Raw genomic sequence first — 17,481 nt, 5'->3', positions numbered from 1 at the left:
TTTGATTTAAAGATAAGAGATTTTTTTATGCTTTTGTTACCTTTGTCTATTGTAAACAATTGAATCATTGGAATTAAAAGTTCCGATTCATGTCGAAACTTGAGTTGGTTCAGGTGTCTGGTATGAATTTCAAACGTCCTTTAGAAATACGTCTATTAACCCTTTCTTAAAGGTATTGTGGAGGATTTTTGCGATTTTTTTGGAAAGACCTCCTCTCCACTTAAAAAAAAAAAAGCCTATTGAGCCCATTTCTCCTTGTGCACACTCTGTATAAAAGTTTCTGTTTGCATCGCTCACACAAGCTTACTTTCAAAGAAGATTTGCAATTTTTCCACTTTGTCAGACTCGCCACCGGTAAGTGAAAATGGGGATGAGTACGTAGGACAGCCTTACGTAAATATATCACCAGAATGATTGACAGTTAGGAGGGCTACTTATTTTAATGATTCACCTAGAAAAAGAACATCCTCCACAAAACCCTTAACTTACTTTCCCAGTAGTTTGACTTTTTTTTTTTTTCAAATAATCTTTCAATTTTCTCCTTACCCAAAAATTATAAATCTTTTTTATGAGCTGTAAATAATCTCAAAAGGGAAACATTACCTGGACTAAAATCTCCAGTATAAAATTTACTGAAAAAAAAAACAACCATTCAAGCACAGTGTGGACGAGTACAGCAGAGCTTCTCCTCATACAGATGTTAATTGTTGGCTCTTTGGTACAGAAGGAAAAGAAAAATGAGACCTCACCTCCCTGTGTTAAACCTTTCTAACGTGTAATGACAGAAAATGTGTACTGAAAGGTCACAGCGCAGATTTTGGTATCTAATTATCCAGTTCGTCCAAAGAACCATACAATTGAACTTGGATATTAATGGATATTTAACAAGAAGTAGAGATAAGTCTAAAAATATATTTGTCAGAGGAGAGAGGATTTTAAACAACAGCAAACCGAGAGAGGTTAGGCAGTTAAGCCTCCATTATACAACAGAGAATACTCACTAGGCTTCAACATCTCTACGATACACTTTACAGTGTGGCAGTGCTGCTCACAGTGTTGACTCTGAAAACGCACTCCCACAAATCACAACAATGCATTTCAAGTTGCTCCCAGCCAGATATAATGCACGAACAGACGAGCATGCCAAACGCATTTCCACAGCTCCACGTTCTGCCCGCTGCTGGGAGGTGATACCACTTCAGTCTACTTGAGTTTCTGAAATTTGTGTGAGCACACATACGGTATTTGCATGCATGCATTTTAGAAGTGATTCTCTACAGTTCATGGGAAATAAAAGGGGGTCCCAAGGGTGTTGCTGTGGGTTCCAGGCTGACCTGGGAGAGAGTGTGGCTTTGGGAGCGAGTTAGTGTGTGAAAATGAGCAGGAGGAGCTTTCCCCTGGCTCTGTCCCTCGTCCTGCTCCAAGTTCTGCCTTGGCATGGTGGAGGCTTCTGGTTCTGCTCCAGCTATGGTCCCAGCTCCTGTGGCACTGCGCTCCTGTTTGTGTCTCTCCCAGGCTGAGCTCAGCTTTACAGCCAAAGCCAGCACGTTTTTCCCCAGAAACACAGTCGAAACTCGGGAGTCTCTGTACCACAGCATGCCTGTTCCCCTAAGAGCCAGGGTGAAGATGTTAATGGTGATCAAGCTGAGCCAGGGGTACAGAGCCTCCCTACGGGGCCCCCTCTGTCCTGGCAAGCTGGTGGCCCCCAGCTCTGTTAGGGCCACACAGGGAAGCAGCAGCAAGAGCGCATAGCAGTAGAAGAACACCAGGCCCTCTGCCCAGATTGGTAACCTCTGCTCAACAACTCCTCCAGACCCAGCCTGGGCTTCCCACAGCCCCGCCTGCAGGTCCAGCACATCCAGGAGGTCCACAACAACCCACAGCAGCCGGCTCCGCACCTCCTGCTTCCGGCGCTGTGGAGTCATGTGATCAGCTCCAGTCAGTATAAGAAACAGTGAGGGCAGGCAGATGGACAGCAGCAACGTCAGGGTCTTCCTGGCCAGCGGGTCGGGCGGCCGCCGCTCCTGCCTGTAGTTGTGGCAGACGAAGAAGAGCTTCAACTGCAGCATAGACAGGAACAGGAACCAGAGGGCGTTGGCAAAACCGCGGCGTGACGACTGTGCCTCAGAAACCACGCCTGCTGATACAAAGCGCAGGGCAAGCAGGAAGCAGACGTCACCTAGCAGCACCGCCGCATACTGCCACACGCTGGGTCCAGACGCACCCCGGGATCCCAGCATGCTCTGCTCCAGCAGATAGAGGTCCACCACCGCCATCGTGCTCACCGTGACCAGGGTTGATACGCACACCTGGGGCGTGGGCACCATGCCTGGAACAGAGACATATATTAACATCTTTTTCTGCACCGAGCCATCTGTGCTCCAGTAAAAAGTAACAAATGTGCAGGAATACACCACGCTTATTTTTCCTACATTATTTCCCAACCAACTGTAAAGTACTTTGATGCCTGTTGCTATGGTTAAAGACAATAGCTGCAGAGGAAGCAGAAAGCCTCCTTCATCTTCGGCCAGAGCTACACACCCTGGCGATTCAAGCTGGGAAGCCTATTAAACTGTTTATTTTCCATCTTTCCTCCACAGTTCTTTGAATTAAATATCCCTCATTTCCCATAAAGAAGCCAAGATTGCTTCTTTTTGATTCAGACTTTTTTTTTCCATAAGTTTGCGTTTGTTCCTTCTGTTACTTTTCCAATGCTTCGCTCATTCATTATTAATTAATCGCATTCAGGGGGAGCTAGGTGCCCTGTCAAAGCTCTTTCTTTGCCTCTATAGTCTACTGTGTTTATTCTCATACCTCGCTGCAGCCTTTAATCATCCCAAATCCCCATCTAGCTTCAAATGAATATTGATAACTTGCTATTTGTTTGGAGACGCGCTGTCTCGTGGCTTTGTGTACACTGCTGTGGCGGCTTCACAGAGACAATGCCATTGCGGCTGAGCTAGGAGGGTTCATCGTATAATTTTGCCACAGCTCATAATGTGCATCAACCACGGACGGCATAAAAAACGGCATCGATCCTCAGGAGTGAGAAATGATCATTGACTTTAGAGAAGAATCGAACTGCGGTCTCCATCTCCCTCTGTTGTGTTTTTTGTGTGAAAAACGCAGCAGCACTGTCTGTTTTCCCTGTTCGGTGTCAACTCCTCAGAAGATCGATCACATTGTAATATAAAATCGTTACCAGTTTCGGACGCGCCTTAATAGTTGATCGAGCTAGAGATTGTCACCGTGACTCCGACCTCTGAGAAAAGTGTGCCAGTGAAAAACCTGTATTGATATCACACTGATTACGGACACATCGCCTCCCTATTTCAGGAGGCTCCGTCTCCTCCTCTATCCTGTCTGAGTCATTAGAGACGACAGAGGGTCTCCCTACTGGGAAGAGAAACCACGGGTTGTAGACATTGGTGCATGTGTGGATTAGGAAAGCTGTAAGTGAGAGATTAAAAGGCCTTCTGGGCTGTCTGCATGGCTAATAAAGTGTTACTGCATGATGGTGATAGTTCATAAATAAGCTCAGGGGAAAAGGAGGTGATGAAGAAGTGAAAGTGACTTTCATCCACTCAAGCAAGCCTGGCCTAAATTAATTCAAATTCATATTTGGGAGCCTGCATGATATGAGCATCTCATGTTTTGGCAACCATTAACATGGTTTCAGGTTATCACATCATTAATGCGATGATTATCAAACAAAAGTGCATAACATGATGTAAATATTGTAATTCCAAGGAGAAAATAATTCATTACTGCTAAAGCTGTTAAAATCATATGGCAAAATGCATTAATAATTATAATATCCTATGTGTATTGATAGAGATGGCCTAAAAACCCTTTTTAGTTTTCTTTTGATAATTGAATAACGGAAAACCTTTTTTCATCACTGTGTAGTGAAAGGACGAAATCTAGAAATATGCTGTTTTTAAGACGTGAAAATAGTCATTTATATTGCATAGAGGCTTTCTGGGTAGTTTAATAAAAAAAAAAATAGCGGTCTAACCTGTTGATTTGGGCTTTTTTTTGTTGTTCTAAGTTAAAATAGATGGAAGATTAAAAACAAAATGTGGGTATTATGGTAAAAATAGTCATGCCAGAATATCCGTTACAGCCCAGTCAGTTCGATAAGTTTACCAAACAGATACAGAACACCTGCCACTTGCCCCTGTTAAATGTGACACCCCACCCAATATGGGGAGGATCTCCAGCTGTTACCGACTTTGCTGTTAGAAAGAAAGGAGAACCGAATCTAAACGTTAGGTCTTAATGTGTATCTTCTCACTGCTCGCTTTGTGCTTAAAAGAAAATGTTCCTGATGCTGCACAGGATGAACTTTAAGCCCTGCCCCAAAATGTTTTTCCCCATGAGAATCCCTCATTTTGAGCTTGAGCTCGTCCACAATCCTCCGTAGCACCATTTCTCGAATCATTCAATCATATCTTATCATTCACAGATAAAAACTTACAGAAGCAGAATGTAACTATGAATAAAAAAATTGGAAAAATATCCGTCTAACAGAACTACAGCTTGTTTAGAATCGTAATCTGGCATGAGGTCTGCAGAGCTCGCCACTTGGAGTAAGATTTTCTAACATTTTCATTTTGTTTCTTTTTTTTTGGACACTTATGCTTCAGGTCCCTCCTCTCTTCATCTGATTTTTTTTTTCCTTTTAGACCAACGGTTCTCAATCTTTTTTTGGCCCAGCTCCATCCTACCCATTATCTAACCCCCCTAGCGCCTCCTGTCAAATAATATGTAGCCTACTTGCACTGAATATTGTTTTATTACTATTATTAATAATATATCAAATACTACTAATAATAAGATGGCTATGAATATTATGCTTGTCATTGTTGTTCTTATGTTTATAATTGCTGTTTCTGTATTTATCATCAAAAATTCAATGAAGCACATCGCTTAATTTTGTTTCTTTTGTGAATTTTTTAAAAGACCCGCCCTCTCCACCTATTAAACGCCTATTTAACGTGTGCAAGAGCGTGTAGGAGCCTATTTCTCCTCATGTACGCCCTCATGCATCGCTCATAAAAGCTTACATTCCAAAAGATTTGCAATTTTTCCACCATGTCAGCCTCACCACCAGCAAGTCAAAATGGGCCGAGCACATAGGACGGCTTTATGTAAACATATCACCAGATTGATTGACAATTAGGAGGACCACTTATTTTGATGATCCACCCGGAAAAAGAACATGCTCCACTGTACCTTTAAATACAAGTATTTATTTGTTTAACAGGAGAATAAAATGTGCTCACAAAACAAGATAGATTAAAAAAGGAAAATTTGTTGTAAACGGTTGAACTAAAAATAAAACTTCCAAACTAAGTCTCCTAGGTGAAATGATTTAGTTATATATGTGATAAAGGAACTTTCTCTACGTTTGTCCTTTGCTTCTATTTTGTTAAAATGATTTATTTTTGTGATAGGACTTAATTTGAATGAGTGTTATTAAAATTGACAAAAAAAACAAAACTTTTTTTAAGGTTGAACCTTGTGGCGAACCAAGCTGCACTAAAGTTTAACTAAAGCTAAAGACTGAGTGCTTTTTGACTGACATGCTGCTCATAGCTTTTGGTCTAAAAATGTAATATTCATTAGCGAGGTGACTCTCCAGTAGGCACTTTGTCCTTACCTGGAATATTTCCAATTTGTTAAAGCCATCTATGCTGGTCTGAAGGTAAATTACAGGGGTCTTTTTGTGGAGTAGGAACCTTACATCCTGAGAAAACTTAAGTCACTCCAACGCCAGCCCATGATGTTGCTAAAAATGACATTTTGACCAGTGGCTTGGTGTTTTCAGATGATTTCAGAGGTTTTGAACTTTTTTTAATTTTAACGCGTATACCCAGGCTGTGCTTGTTTGGTAGTAACAGAGAATAAAAACATCTGAGGTTCAGCTTTTACAATGAGGGATGGCGATCTGATTGATCTTGCTCTAAGGCACTGTGGGGGTGGACAGGCATAGCCAGGATCGGAAACATCTAATTGGCCGTGACACCTTTTGTCTCTCAGCCAGCTGATTACCATCCCCTAAAACCTGAATGAATTTCCTCACAGCCGCTAATGGAGCAGATATTGGAATTTTTAATGTTTCTGTTGTTTCTCTGGGTGGAAGCTAAGCCTGCAGGGAATAAACGAGGGAGGTGTGGGTGAAGAGAAGTTCACAGCGATTGTAGCAGCTGACTCCTTCCTCAGAGGTCGTGCCTTCTAAGTTATTTCACCTGCGCCTTGAATCCTCATCCTGGAAATCTCCCTACCAGCCCAGTGTTTGTGTTTCCACTCGCCGTGTCCGCGCTCTGTAATGTATTCTGCTCTGAGAGAGGCAGAGATGACAACCCTCCTGTCCAGTCGGGCTCATCAGTAATGACCAAATTCATCATTCTTGCCGTCTCGGAAGTGACACGGCTGTTGACAAGGTGATGCAGGCTATTTCACAGTAAGCATGAGTTACTGTGTGCAGGTAGCACTAAAAAGCAGGTTCCTCACCCTCCTATCTCTCTCTCTCTGTGTTGCATTGTCCAAGTAATCATCCAAAAAGCTCCTAAATTCTTTGACAGAGATAGAGCGCGGCTCTGGCTTTGCCACTTCCATTCATTTTCTATTAATATCGGGTGATTCCCCGAGTGGACAGAAAGCCATGTTAGAGCCAAGATTCATTTGTCTGCACCTGCAGTTTATCTCCATAAACACCCCTCACAAGGAGTCCCCAAACTACACAATTCACAACCACAGGTGGCGGAGGAGCATCAAGGGCATCAAGACAACGTGAGAGCTATTATATCCCATCTAATAATTTAATAGAGTCCCTGACGTTACTAACTAAATCCTCCCTGCAGATTCAAATCCACATCAGCAGATGTTGTAGTGATGTGCATTTAGTCAGATGACATCCAGAGTTGCTGTTTGCTATCTGCACGGTTATCACCTTTGTTATATTTTCCCTCATTAGCTGCCCTGCATGCGGTCTTTCTTGCAAACCGTCTCGCATCCTTGACTTTTACAACATGCAATAAAAACGACACCTCTACAACACCTGTTTCATAACCACAGATCAAAACTGTGGGTATTATAGATTTAAACAGTGCCAATAAACAATTATATAAATAATAATTAAAAAGTGAAGCTGTAGTTACCCAAACCATTCGTGTTGCACTCAATCGTCCTGACTTGATTTAGAAGCGCGGCCGGATGGCCAATAAAGTCCCCCCCCCCCCTCCTACTCCTTTAACGTCGATGATGAACCGATAAAAGTGTCACTGTCCGGGGTTTTGGTCGCTCTCAGGCTTCGGGGGAAGCTTCATGGAGAAGCACTAAGAAGGTGTTGACCCTCATAGTTGAACATTTCCACCTCATCTCGTTGCTATAGCGCAGATGCCTCCTTCCCGTTTCCACTCAGTTCTCTGCTCCTTTTTTCCCCTGTTTTTTTCCTGTGCAGAAAATCCGAATGTGCGAGTCTGTCGCCTCCCCGCAGTGTGGGGGTCTGTTAATCTTTTGACATAGCAGCGGGGGAGGAGAACCGTGCAGGAGAAGTAGGGGGGGAGCTGCTCCTGCTGCTCCGGCTGTGCGGAGCGGACATGAAGTCGCTCAGAAGTGGAGCAACAGCAGCCGCTTTTCAGATGAGAAGGTGTCTCCAGAGTGAGAAAAAGGAGAGGCAGCTCTATGCAAGGAGAAAAAAAAAACTCCCTCACGCTGAGTTTGCTCGTGCTAATTTGTAAGCAGGCTACGTGCTCCAAGCTCAGACCTCCCACCCTCCTTCAGTTCCTCCTCAACCATCAGCCGTGGAAAGTTCAGCAGGAACGGATGAATATTTCAGAGCAGTCTCTTACAGTTATGGTAATATTTCTAATAATGATGCCATTTGCAGGCAGTGGCGGATGTTGCTTGGATGGAGCCACGGACGAGCAATCCCAGCATCTAGCCAGAAGCGCTCGAGTGACAAAACTAAGCAAGAAGCATTTTTTTATTTTTATTTATTTGTTTTGATTTAAAGAATTGTAATTTGAAATATAAGCTTCACAACAGATTAATTTTTTTTTAGATGGACTACAAATAAATTCACCAGCAAATGAACATTTGTAAGTTTACCTGGACCACCAACGATTTTTTTGTTAAGATGTAAACAACCAAACTTTCTTTTTGTTGATCATACATATTGATATTGTGGCAAAATGAGAATGAATGTCTTGACTTTTACTTTTATATTTTAAAGAAAAAGTTGGTTGGAAGGAAAAAGTGCAACCTACCAGAAATGGAGAAATTAGATCTGATGCTTCAAAAGCCACTGCACAGAAATATCTAAACTGAAAAATAGCATGTTGAATTAACTTAATCAGCTGGTGAACTGGTTCCACTAAACCTAAATATTTAAATGCAAAGAGACATCTACATTTACTTTTAACATGATAAAGACATGCAAAGATCAATACATACAGCAATTTTAAGGCGTTTATGTGGGGTGAGCTACGGTTTTTTGAAGCTCACCTTTCTCACTGTGGTTCTTTGAAAATGGCTGACGGTCGTAAGAGAAAAGGTGTCTAAGAAGTGTATAAAGAGATGCAAAGAAAGGCCTCAGAAGAAGCAGCTTTATCCCAGAATGATTTGCGTGGAGAGCTACTCGCAAAGCATTTTGGGATTTGCTGTCTCAGCAGCCCACTGTCACCATAGGCTGTCGCTACCCAACAGTGGCGAATAATAACAAAGATGGTGCAGGGACCAACAGGGAGCAAAAAGTAGTGATAATCTGTCTGAATGGTCAGTTAACTGAGTTTGCCATAAAATCCACTATATATTCCTCGCTCTATATACTGATTGAGGGATTTAGGGGTTATGGCGGACTATAGGGCACAGTAAAGTTTTATGAGCTGTGAGAACAGCAACTTTTAAACGGAGCGTGCACAAGGAGAAATGGGCTTTTAAATGCTTGGAAGCTGAAATCACAATCCTCCCACTCCGTTCAGTGATGTCTTTTTTTTTTTTTGCAAAGATAGCTTCCTTGAAGCCTCTTTCAAACCATCTGTTCTCTCTGTCCAAAATCTGAACACCTTGATCTTCAAAAGTGTGTCCTTTGTTCTTGAGGTGCAAATGTACAACTAAATTTTGCCCAGAGGTGCTTGCTCTCCTATGCTGTTTCATGCCTTTGTGTAGATGTTGTTGGTTTCTCCAGAATGATAAATTTTGCAGATTTAAAAGTAGTAGGTGCACCTCAGTTTTTTGGGGGGGATCTGCCTGCATTAAAACATGTAGGAACAAAGGATGCTTCATTGCACACTCAGTTCAGTGCTTAGCCTTCGTTTAGCACCTGCAATAAAAATCTCTGGAGCTGCCACTGGTTTAAATACAACAAAACCTATCTATCTTCAGTGTAATAATGCATTTTTAGTTTTAATTTTACCATAAAAATGTAACATAAAACAAGCGATGTCAAAATATGGGAAGCAACTGTTGACAATATTATTAATCTTATACACCTATTCAATATTAACTGGCAGGATTATATTTAAATCTAAATAATATAAATCAGTCCCTTATCTTTAGTTGTTTTCCCCATTGTGGGGCAATACATATATTTTCTATTCTATTTCAACATGTCTTATAAAAACGTAATTATTGTTAGTGATCTGACTATAAAACACCTACATAAAGCAAGCAGTAACAGTATTTCATTTCTCGAGGTGTAGGTGGTGGACGACTACTGTCCAGTTGGTTGTGTTAAGCCCTCTCTGTGGCAGAGCTAATTTCAGAAGTCCTGCCCTGGCAGAGGAAATAAATTACTGAACCGTTACTCAGTGGTCCATGTTGTTCCATTAGATTAAACAGCATTTGCACTTTATGCGACAATCAAATTCCCAGAGTCTGGAGGGGGGAGGGCCACAGAATCCAGGATCAGTGTAAAGTTTCCACAGTAATTTAAGGGTTTATCTGTTTTATCACATTTAAGTTGGTGCAGCCTTTTGCTACGAACTGGTTTCGACATTGAAGCAGTAAATAATGGAACCCAGACCAAGTATTGTGTACATATATGTGCATGTAGCCTTTCTAACATTTCTATGCTAAAATTATTTGTATTTGTAAATTTCTCATGTTTGGCTGTTAGTTTAAATCATAATAATATAAAAAAAAATCATTATGTGAAGCTTATAAATAGAGATTATGTGAATCAACTTTTTAAATTAAATCATTATTTAATAATACATTTCATTTATATGTTCAGACTCTATATTTACAGAACTTCTTAAATTGCTACTATCAATAAAACAATATAACCAGGACTTTAGACCCATCTATGGTCTGTAGTTATGTGTCTTGTCTAAATCAAATGTGATTCCAGTGCTAAAAGTTTTACAGATATTATTTTTTCTACTAAATTATCTTTTGGTGTTGAATCAGATCAGAGATTTCTGAGTGTTTTAAAAAGCAAAAAAGCCTTTTATTTAGCGCCAGATAACAAGGCAGGTTAAATACTGACATCTGTGTACATGGTTATATTTTCTCTCAATGGTTACACTTTGATTTACACAAGCGGAGGCTGACTTTTCATTGACTTGCCATTCAGATGAGCAATAGAACACACATTCACGGCGCATCTGACACATTCCTCTCTTTAGTCTACATCTAGTTTGTCCTCCTCGATGAACGGGATGTTTTTGAAATCACCCGCATCAAAGAGGGTTTTTTTTTTCTTTTCTTTTTTTTTCTATTTCTTTGCATAAAGCTAATTTTACCCTTTCTTGCTTACAGGAAAATGTGGAGGAAGTGGAGCGATAGATGTTTCTAGCCTGAAGACACATTTAGAGCTCAGAAGGCAGATGTTACAACTTTAATTAGTCGTCCTTCTGTCTGCTTGCTTCCTTCGTCACAAGGAAATTATTCCTCTGTTGTAGATTAACTTCTGTTAGGCGGCTTAGTGCATATTCAAACAGAGGGATTGGACTTTTTACAGGCAGATTTCGGTGGGAAAAATGAATCTTTGGAAACGGCACGCTTATTACTTCTTCAAGAATTCAATTTCAGTTCCTTTGTCAGGCACATTTTGAATGTCGTGGTGTTACAGTACCCTCAAGGTTTTAACATTTTTAGCCCAGGCTCAGGTCCTCGGCTTTCCTCATTTCTGGGGCGTGTAGAGTGGTGGGTTTATTGTGGAGTGAGAGGTTTAATCAGACTGGCGAGAAAAGGGATGGAGAGTCATCTTTCTTGTCAGATTCAGCTCCGTGCTCCGATGGCTTCCAAGAGAAGAGATTTTCCATTTTCTTCACTCTAGTGTTTAATTTTTTTTATTATAGCATGTGTGTGCTCTTCAACTTTCTTTCCTTTTATTCTATCACACGTTTCATCTTTATCCCACTCTCCTTTCCATGCTACAAAAACTCTTTTCCTTTCTTTCTTTTTTCCTCCCCACTGGGTGCGGTTGAAGGTCACTTGCTCACTGGCTCAGTTTCACAGAGGAAAGAGGAGGGAGAGCGTGATGCTGGAGAATGCACGGGGGGCAGCCAGGCGGCCCGGCTGTCCACAGTACTGTGCACTCATCACTTTCTGCCTTAGACATGATTGGGGTATTTTGGAAGGACGTTACAGTCAGGTTACAGTCAGTCAACAGCGCTGAAGGCATCAACAAAGAACCGTGCACCCCACAGTGACTTGTGCAAGCACGCAGGAGTCATCTTCCTGCTCCTATTCCATGTTATAGCAGCAAGAGTCCCTCAATTGCAGCGGCACGAGAAATGTTGCATGTTTTTACCACCAAACATTAATCATCCTTGTCAAAATCTGGCTCTTGTATTGGCCATAATTCAAGCTGATTGCCAACAGTTCTGCAGGTAGCTGATAATGAAGCCTGAAGCAGCTCGCCTCCAGCAGAGAGAAGGAGTTTTAGGGGCTTGTTCTGTTTAATCAATACTCAGCTGCATGAGAATCTGCAGAAAGGGGCCAAACAGGGAGAGACTTTTGGGGGAGATTGGCTTATAAAAAAGTAGATTTGTGCAACTCTTGGTTCTATGTTATACATGGTTGAAAACACGGCCAAAAATATAACTTTTATAGTCATTTCCTGTGCAACAATGATGCATTGAGGGAAACATTCTGGCTTGAAAATGTAATTTGCAGAAATCTCGGCTTCTAGATATGCAACGTATTAAGCACTTTTTGCTTTTTGCTTCAGGTGCCTTTTTGGATACATTTTCTGATGAGGGAAAACATTATATTACTCCACTTCTGTGTAATTTGTCAAACCTTCACAGGCAGGAGAGACAGTTATATGTTAACATTTACCTTCACAGCCTACGTTAAAGCCTTTTATTTAGCATTCCACACATCTTCTTTAGCTTATCCCTCATGGTAACAGTGGGGCTGGTGCTTATCTCCAGCAGTCTATGAGTGAAAGGCCTGGTACACCCTGGACAGGTTGCCAGTCCATAGTAGGCAGAGACATACAACCACGCACAATCACACCTTAGAGCTATTTAGAAAGGCCTGATAACCTAACAGTCCTGTTTTTGGCCCGTGGGAGGAAGCTGGAGTAGAACCCAGGCATGCACAGGGAGATCATCCAGATTCAATGCAGAGGTACCTTAGGTTGATAATTAAACCTAGGGTATTGTTCAATTTTAACTACATTGATGTATTTTTAAAGTGTTGTGCTGATGCCCTTTGCAGACCTGAAGAATTAAACATTATTCCATAATTCAAAATAGCACAATCTCTATGTTTTAATAGATAGCAGCTGTCATTATTAAGTTACGAATCTTGCCATGTACTAGATTTAGATCTAAGTTTTAACTGGATGATTCTAACGGCTGGATTTGCTTTAATATAAAGCACTCTATTGGCCTCTGGTCGTATTTCTATTCTTTAAGCTGGAAATGGATCCTCAACCCCATTCTCAATCTGTTTTCTTCCAGGATAGCACTAAATGTTGCTCCATTTATCTTCACCATAAGTTTTAACCAGCCTCTAACTTCCCTGCCTAAGTAAATTATCCCCACAGCATGATGCTGCCTCTTCCCTGTGCCACCATGTGTGATGGCGTGTTTAAGCTGTATTATCTTCCAAAAACAGTGTTTTCCATGTGGCTATAAAGTTCAGTTTTGCTCATCAGACTAGAGGAGCTTCTTCCAATCATTAACCTTGTTGTCTAACATGGTTTGTAAAAAAAAAACCTACAGTGGGACTTGCTATAGTTTTCTCTCAACAAAGAGTTTTTTTTTTTTAGTTTTTATGACACTAGTGGCTCGTTTTTATGCACAGTAGGCTGACAGGAAAGGTGGTATGAGAGAGGGAGAGAGACATGGGGGAAAGGACCACATGACTAAGGCCTCTGTGCATGGGTTGGGTTCGCTAACCACTGTGCCACCAAAGCACACCCAAGAGTTCTTTTTGTTACACTCTCTATAAAGCCTTTGATGGTGGAGGACAAAGATCAGATATCTCAGAAGGTTTTCCTAACTGACGTGTGTCTCTCGAGGTCCTTCAGAGTTGCCATTAACCTCTTGACTGTTTCACTTATTAATGAACTCTGTGGGCTTGTCATTTTCAGTGGAAGCTAATCAAGTTAAAATGGGTCCAATGTATATAGACAATATTTGCCAAAGATTTTTAAAGGACACATGCTTATTTTTCTTAAAAATTATGCTCATCTTTATTTTGGTTTAGACATAGAGATTTAGAGATTTAGAGATTTACACTTTTAATGTTAGCTATTAGCTCTTAGAAAACTTAAAACTTTAAAACAAGAGTAGTTTCCATCAAGGTCTTTTTATCCGAATTTCAAGGCATGGCTATAGAGGGTCGATTTACGCAGAAATGCTTTTTGCTGGCTTGAGTGAAAACCTAAATATTGCTAAGAGGAGATGGAAACACTTTTGTCAAATAAGTTCTGGAACATTTACCTGCCATGACTGATCAGCCCTGCTGGTGCCCTTAGAACAGCATCTCTCTCTTGACATGTCCAAATGGCATGTGCTGTAACTAAAACTGGCTAATATGATAAAATAAGTAGAAATTGTGTGAATGCAGCACATTCATGGAATGCAGCATTGGAATGACAACATTAAGCTTTGCATTGCCTAGTTAATTTTCTTCAATGGATTAAAATGCGTCTAATTTGCATCATTTTCTTTTTTTTAAGACATCTTCAAAGTTTGCTTAAAATTGGCGTGATATTTGGATGGAAACATGGTTAGGAAGGTTATAGATGGAAACTTTTAAAGAAGTAAGCTGGCAGATGAGTTGTAAACAGGTTAAACAGGTTGAGGTTATTATTATTATTAAACTGGTTGATTGTTTCTCATCAAAGTTGATAGCCTTCTTGCGAAATCTTGCATCTTAGAGGTCTCTGTTTGGAGGGGGAAAAACACATGTATCTGCTTTTCTCCATTTGAACCCATACATACTCTGAGCCGTTTCCATGGCAGACTAAACCCAGACGTCGGTAGCTTTCTTTGCCTTCACATCTTGTTAAAGGGGGACTCTATACTCTCACCTGACAGTTTTTGTGTCTTCTCGACATGTCGAGCATATCTCATTTCTTTTCTTCAGTCATCTCCAGCGTGGAGCCGCGGCTGCCTGCAGTTGGGGCCTCTGTTCCTGCTGCAGCCTCCGCACGTGATTAATCATGTGAAGTGGCAAAAAGCACAACACTGTCAAGTCTGTGAGGGGGACCTAATGGAGTTGAAAATGGGATGTTTTGTCGTTGTGCAATTCATTTTGTGTGCTGCCGTCTGCTTGCTTTGCTTTCACCCAGCCCTCAGAATGGCAAATTCTCCCTCTTTTTCTAGGCGCAAACAAAAGAGGAAGGTTGCCTCAATTTTAAGCAAAGATCCCCACAATAGAAAGCCCAGTGAAAGGGTTTACCTTGTTTTTGTTGTTCTAAATCCAAATCCCTGAATCTTTTTGGCTCAGCCGAGTCTCCACTTACTCTGATTTCACCAGCGTTTTTATTTGAAGTGTAGATTTGCCTTGGCACAGTTCAGTGGAGACCAGGGGTGAAAATCGTTTTCATTTTCCACTTTTAAGGCTAATCCACTGATTCCATAGTGGAAAATGAAGAAAAATGCACGTCCAGCGTGAGCTCTATTTATTTCAAGCTATTTGTCTCTTTAACTGGCCATCTTTTTAGTCCACATACACTCACCCACCACCCTTTACAGCCCAAGGGCTTCAGCATGAAACCTAATCAGCTGTATGACTCTGCCGTGGGACTAGGTGTGATAAAATGGCGACAGTAGAGGAGTTTAAATGAACGAGTTAATGAAGGTAATGAATGAGAGTGGTTCACACTAAAGGGTTTAATTAACCTCACCTCCCACCACTGTAACACCTTTGGTGCCATATCACAGACCACCTCCATGCTGACTGCCAGCGGCAATTTATCAATTGGCCATGAACGCCAGGGGCAATTAAATCTACTGCCCCATCTCAACACCTTTTTTTATTATCACCACTCTTTATAGTTTCTATGCCTGTTGATCCACCATCCTTTTCTTCCTTCTTATGACTGGAATGGAAACATCTGCAAAAGGAAATCCCTTACTTGATCAAATGCAAATAAGCTTGAAAATGCTGATTTTATTTATATGAGGGAAAAAATATCCAAATATGCAACCACCTTTTAATCATAATAAACTTTTTAGAAAACTGTGTTTACTTCCTTTGTGCTTGTACCCGGCCTTGACTAGTGCCTTACAACATGAAGAAGGTTTAAATATCCCTAAAGCAACAACGTGCCGCTAATCTAAAGAAGGACATGTTTAAGAACAAAAGCCTTGGACATATTTCAGTCTGAAAAGGCAAAAAAATCTATTTCTAAGGCTTTGGAAATCTAGGGATCGAGAGTTATAAACCTCAAATTGAAAAAACAAGGAGGATTGGCAATACTTCCAAGGTAGAATATCAAACCTCCCTTATTATTTGGATAGATTTTGAACCCTTTATAATAAAAACAGCATTTGAAATTTGGATGTTGTATCAATGCAGGTTATAGTTGTCAGATTGTACAATTTATTTAATGATTTGATAATTTAGTTGAGACAAAAAAAACAAGAGAAACCCTGTAAGCCCTTCCCCACCGTCTGCAGCTTATATCTACTCTTTAAAGTCTCTCATCAGATTAAAACAAGGACAAAGCGTTCATACATAAACATCGAAGTACGCTCACCCATATTCATGAGGACCTCCAGCGGCCTTTTTCTACGCCTGCCCCCCACCACTATTCTCCGTCTCAGTCAAACACCCCCCTCCCCCCATTGTTTAAATATTGACCACAATCTCTTGCCACACTCTGACAGCTTTAATATACCTCAGCTGTCTCTTTTTCCCATTTCCATCTCCACTTTTCTCCCTTTCACAGGCTCATTCCATCCTGCCACACCAGTGCTACATCTTGTTAAAAAGAGTTAGTGAAGCTGAAAGGCCAATCACATTAACAGGGACGGAGTGTCAAAGAGGACAGCAGCGAACATGGTGGAAGGGTCAAATCGGATAGAAACTCCTTAGATTTTGATTGCAAATGTCTAATTGCTTCCGTAATTATAATGAATAAAAATCATCCTGCTGCGCTGATTTCAAATTGATCCCATTGCAATTACCGACATCGAGGAAATAAAGTCTTATATTAGTGTCTAATCCCTCCGCCCTTGATCTCAAAAGGCTTTGAAGATGTCCTTGTCCACGGGCAGTGGCGTGGAAGGCCTCGGCCTCAGTTTAAGGGCTGTAGCCATTTTATTTTGGAGAGCTCCTAATCAGACACAGTCGAGAAACAAGGATTTATCCGGCGGCTTTGGCTTGTGGATGATTAGATGCTCAGATGCGACGTGCAGGGTTAGCCATTTTGCCAGCACATTGGTGATGCTGTTCCAGCTCTCTTGCTCATAAATGTCATGTGGAGTTGGAGGAGCCAACCATCAGCGAGGCTTTCATGACATGCCAAACTCCCCCACGGTTTAAAGGCTGCACTTACATACGTGTTTCATTCAGAGTGATTACTCCAGGTGAATTATTTAACTGTCCAGGGCCAATATGAATCTTAGCCTTTAGATATTTAAGAGCTACTGGCAGAGCCTGATCTTTGCCTTACAGCGACGTCCTGGCTGGATGTTTATCAACTTTTGGTGGTAAAACGGCTCCATTTCACTTATTTTTAATATATCATCTCAATATTTTGTTTACCATATTCTTTCTGTCACACAGAAGGTGACAGGAGGTGATATTGACATTTATGTATATTACCAAAAATATAAACAACCATTCAAATAATTGAATTTAGCCGTTTTAAATCCCATGGCTGCCTATGTGCATACTGCATACATCTGTGAGTGAGCGGGCTGTTCTCAAGAGCTCAGATTATTTCTACATTGTACCGTGATCCTATACCATCCGTGCTGGAAGCCCAGCTGTTAAATTTCAACAGCAATAAATGTACACCAGTCGGCTGTTATTGGTGTTCATAATAAAGCGGAA

At 41.1% G+C, this 17,481-nt stretch overlaps 2 protein-coding genes across 2 annotated transcripts in view; one reads left to right on the top strand and one right to left on the bottom strand.

Moving 5' to 3' along the window:
• mrpl11 (mitochondrial ribosomal protein L11) overlaps positions 1-17,481 on the top strand; it is a 125,802-nt gene that overhangs the window by 83,587 nt on the left and 24,734 nt on the right. The gene's annotated exons all lie outside the window — the stretch shown is intronic.
• tmem265 (transmembrane protein 265) lies at positions 469-7,714 on the bottom strand. The gene is made up of 2 exons (XM_038303982.1): positions 7,167-7,714; positions 469-2,329 (listed from the first exon to the last, which is right to left on the bottom strand). Exon 2 carries the CDS (start codon positions 2,325-2,327, stop codon positions 1,275-1,277), a length of 1,053 nt encoding a protein of 350 aa, XP_038159910.1. The 5' UTR covers positions 2,328-2,329; positions 7,167-7,714; the 3' UTR covers positions 469-1,274.

The sequence above is a fragment of the Cyprinodon tularosa genome, unplaced genomic scaffold, assembly GCF_016077235.1.
Source record: "Cyprinodon tularosa strain WSP-4 unplaced genomic scaffold, ASM1607723v1 ctg522, whole genome shotgun sequence".
Taxonomy (NCBI): Eukaryota; Metazoa; Chordata; class Actinopteri; order Cyprinodontiformes; family Cyprinodontidae; genus Cyprinodon; species Cyprinodon tularosa.
Note: the sequence above shows the minus strand (reverse complement) of the source record. Positions and strands in the feature narration are given on the sequence as shown.

What these genes read in the sequence shown, in the direction of transcription:
- tmem265 (XM_038303982.1), bottom strand. Translation starts at nt 2,327, where the DNA reads ATGGTGCCCACGCCCCAGGTGTGCGTATCAACCCTGGTCACGGTGAGC.